We start from the raw sequence: 4183 nt of genomic DNA on the forward strand, positions 1-4183 counted from the left end.
AATTATTAATAAATATAAATAATAATTTATTAAATTATTTATTGATTATTAAATAATAATAATAAATAATCTGTTAAATAACAGTGTTGTCCTGATACCTGGCAGAAGCAGAGGTGGAGGAAGGTTGGGGGGGCTGGCTCTGTCTCTGACCAAACAAGAAGCTTCTCTGTTTTTGTAATGCTTGCTAGATAGAAATCAAGCTTAAGCTGTCCTTGCATGAGTGTCCGAAACTGTGTTTTTTATGCATACAAACCAGCACTGAAATCTGTTTTTTTTTTTCCCCATGAGGAGAAAATGAGAAACTGGCTGAGGATTGGTTAGTATAAAAGGCAGAGAGAATTTAGTTTCTTCGCTCTCTCGTTTTTGCAACTTGAACTGAAATTTTATAGTTGTGGCTTTTTTCAGGACCTGACTAGGTCCTAATTAGTGAGGAAATAATAAAGAGCTGAGTGTCTTTATAAGAAATAAAACAAAGCTTTACAGGAAAACCAGCACAAATTTACAAACTTACTTATGTAAGTTCTAGTTTGATCTTTTTTCAGTATATAATCTACATGGCTAAAACTCTCCAAAGCCCTTTTTGTGTTTACAATTGAACAGGATTTAATTAAAGATCTGAAGTCCGAGTTAAGTGGAAATGTGGAAGAATTGATTCTAGCACTCTTCATGCCTGGCACCTACTACGATGCCTGGAGTTTACGTCATGCAATGAAGGTATGGTTTTCTTGTGAACAAAATAGTTTAAAACTATTATCCAAGAACAGAGAATACCTGATCACTGCATTGTTGAAAAATCCTGTAGTGGCAAACAAATTTCAGGACTTTGGGGCTTAAAACTTCTTTTCTGCTGCGTCCAGTTCAGTTCCAGACAATTTCTGCAGGATTAGCCAATTCAGGGCAGCCGCCTATCCAGCAGAGGATGCAAAGCTGCAGGACAGAACTTTATTCTCTGCCACTTGGTCATAATTTTTTGCTAGAACCTAGAAAGGGCCAGGGTACCATTAAAACTGTAGCCACTGTTGGAATTGAAACTACCTACCTCTCCTTCCTAGGAACAAACCATTGTTACTGAAAGATCTTTTTGGATTATCCCTTTTTTTTTTCCAAAAGGACAACAATGAAAGAATACTTTCTTAAGGTCAGATGATGCATGTTATCTGTTCAAGTACTAAGACCGCATTAGAGATTAGGTGAGCTAGTTGGTTTAAACTTTTAACTCAGGTTAAAAAAAAGTTGTCTTGCTTGTTTGAGCTGCAGCAGCTAGCAGGTGGCCGATACTGGAAATGAGTAATTGGCCCCATGTATGCACACAGACTTTCTAAAGGACGTGGAGCTTAAATGAAGGTCTGGCTTTAGTGGAGGCAATAGCCACCCTTGAGCATTTAAAAAAAATTATGATGTGATATTACCTAGAAGCTTCACATAGATCCACTCCTATCTAATCTGTGCCTGAATGGAGATGACCATGCCAGTAAGATCTCACTGAGACAGACTCACAGTTATTTTATTCTGGGGAGAGGGAAGCATCTATGAAAAGTTCCTGATGGTCCTCCATGTTCATCTCGGAGAATCTGCTTAATTTCACAGGTGAAGATGACTAAATAGGTAGTGCTTTGTAGTTACGACCTCTTTTCCTCTGCCTACAGGGAGCAGGCACTCAGGAGAGAGTGCTGATTGAGATCCTTTGCACAAGGACAAACCAGGAAATAAGAGAAATAGTGAACTGCTATAAATCGGAATTTGGAAGGGACATTGAACAAGACATCAGAGCAGACACTTCAGGACACTTTGAACGATTACTTGTATCTATGTGCCAAGTGAGCTTTAATTTTTTTTTTTTTTTGCAAGATAATGGTGTACAGTCTGATTTTGATGCATGTAGTCATAATGGCTCCATAAATAAATTGCTTGTGTATGCTTAGCAAGAGCCAGGTTTTTAAGAAATTAGCCCATGGCCATTAATTTATTCCCCAATGACAAGATATTTCCTGTCTACAAATCTATGATGAATTGTGTGACCTAATTTAGCGCCCCATATTCATCTCAGAGAATTTATGTGTAAATGCTTTATTGGGCAGATATGACCAAGTGGTACTATAACGCAGTGCTCCACACTGCTGTGAAAGCAAGATGCTCTTTATTTTTTGCATACGTTAACAAAATAATTTGTGTGAATTTGACAGGATAACCTTTATGGTATGTAGAATACCTGTGAGAATCCCTACGAACAAGCTAAGAAGCACTGCAGGGCAAAACTTACCTCCCAACTTATGCCATAGTCCCTTCACATCACCAGAATTAGCAAGGTGCTACTATTGAACTCAGGTGAACACCGGAGCTTGCTTATTGCATATCAATTACGAGGGCTCTTTTTGCATTGAAGAATAGTAACATGCAGTTATGCAGATCTAGGAAGAAATATGCACTAATGCAGCTTCCCACATTTCTCTGATCAATCTGCCTTATTTGCTGTTAGAATTTCCATGACACTTCTTTATCTCATTTGCCTCTACCTTTGTGAGAGTTCAGCTATGCACTAGGTATTTGGACTAGAAAGTCAAAATCCACAAGAAAGCAAACCCTGAGAAGCTCATGCTGCTAATTTTTATTTTGATAGAGCCAGTACTTTACAATAATTGACAAACACATAATTTAAATGTTGTATTAACCACTATAGACACAATAGTATTAGAGAGCATGTATTCAGCCTACTCAGCCAGTGTCCATCCATGCACAGGGCAGCAAACAAAAAAAACCCAAAGCACATAAAATGTCATGTAAGCCCTACTGACATATTACAACTATAGTAAGTGTTTTCTGGAGACATTCTTACTTGAAATTATCAAATTCTAAACAAAATAGGAGGCCTGAGATATTTCAGGTGTGCATATTCAGTAAGATTATTCATTAGTTTGTGAAGTTTCTTTGCAACTTGAAGCCTAGAAACAAACAAATCAAGAGAAAGTTTACGTTATTAAATAAAATAGAGAATTAAGTACAGTACTTAATTAAAACTATGAGATGGTATGGAGGGGTAAAATTATCTGAGTCAGTATATCTATAGTTTAAAGCATGCCCTACAGATAGGGTTCTGGGCCACTTTTGTATTTGTCACCCATAAGAAATATTAAACCAAAGCATAGTTTTAAAGCAGTGTAACATATTTCAAACTGGTATTACTCTTCCTGCTTCAAGCTTTGAAAATACATGCTTGGGCTCTACACCGCAAGCAGTTAAAGCACAGCCTTCTCCGCCTAATTTCATCTGACATCTGTTGTCTTTGCTTTTAGGGTAATCGGGATGAGAATCAAACTGTGGATTATCAAAAAGCTCAAGAAGATGCTCAGCGTCTGTACCAAGCAGGTGAAGGAAAACTTGGGACTGATGAATCTTGCTTTAATATGGTTCTGGCAAGCAGAAGTTTTCCCCAACTGAAAGCAACAGTTGAGGCATACTCCAGGGTAGGAGTTGTTCACTGATTTCAAATGAGCTTGGTCAGTGTATTTTAAATTAAGGTTCCACTTGTTACTGCATTTCATTATCCACAGATTAATCTCATTTATTTGTAGATTGCTAATCGTGATTTATTAAGCAGCATTGACCGGGAATTTTCTGGAAACGTGGAACGTGGCTTGAAGACTATTTGTAAGTGATATGTTCTTCCCTCCCCTTATCCCTTAGGAATTAAACTTTCTAAACATAATTGAAGAAGAATCCAGTTCAACATGGGCCATATGGCAAAGGAACACACAATCTGAAACTCTGGTAGCACAAAAACTAACTTCAATTATTCAAATTATGTAATTTACACTTAACTGGAGAAAATAAGCATCCACCATGAAGAAGGCAGTTTGAAACAAGGAAAGGCTACAAACAAACTACTAGTCACTTCTCTGGGAAGGCAGGCAACTGCACAGGGACAAGGGTCACTGGTTAGTGCTTGTAGCTGCATTTTTCAGAGCTCTGCAAAGTAACGCGAGTACTAGCGTAACAGAGCTGTGACTCTGGTTGTGTGGCACCTCAACAGAGACAGCTGAGGCCCCCCCCCCCCCCGAACCTACTTTAGGCACAGTTCCCTTTCCGCCCCTCTTCCCCACCACCACCCACCCCCAAAAAGCTCAGCATTCGCTAAGGAAAACTTCAGCAAAACGGAAGTCCTGTTTTGAGTTCACTTTTTCCTGCT

At 38.5% G+C, this 4183-nt stretch overlaps 1 protein-coding gene across 1 annotated transcript in view; it reads left to right on the forward strand.

Annotated features, from left to right (window-relative positions):
• Positions 1-574: 574 nt before the first annotated feature.
• Positions 575-4183, forward strand: part of ANXA7 (annexin A7) — a gene marked incomplete at its 5' end in the record, with an annotated part of 5280 nt that continues 1671 nt past the window's right edge. The window contains 4 exons of the mRNA XM_010281473.1: positions 575-714; positions 1647-1817; positions 3291-3461; positions 3570-3645. Coding sequence (XP_010279775.1) covers positions 575-714; positions 1647-1817; positions 3291-3461; positions 3570-3645 — 558 coding nt within the window. The remainder of the gene's footprint in view (positions 715-1646; positions 1818-3290; positions 3462-3569; positions 3646-4183) is intronic.

The sequence above is a fragment of the Phaethon lepturus genome, unplaced genomic scaffold (assembly GCF_000687285.1).
Source record: "Phaethon lepturus isolate BGI_N335 unplaced genomic scaffold, ASM68728v1 scaffold11762, whole genome shotgun sequence".
NCBI classification, from domain to species: domain Eukaryota; kingdom Metazoa; phylum Chordata; class Aves; order Phaethontiformes; family Phaethontidae; genus Phaethon; species Phaethon lepturus.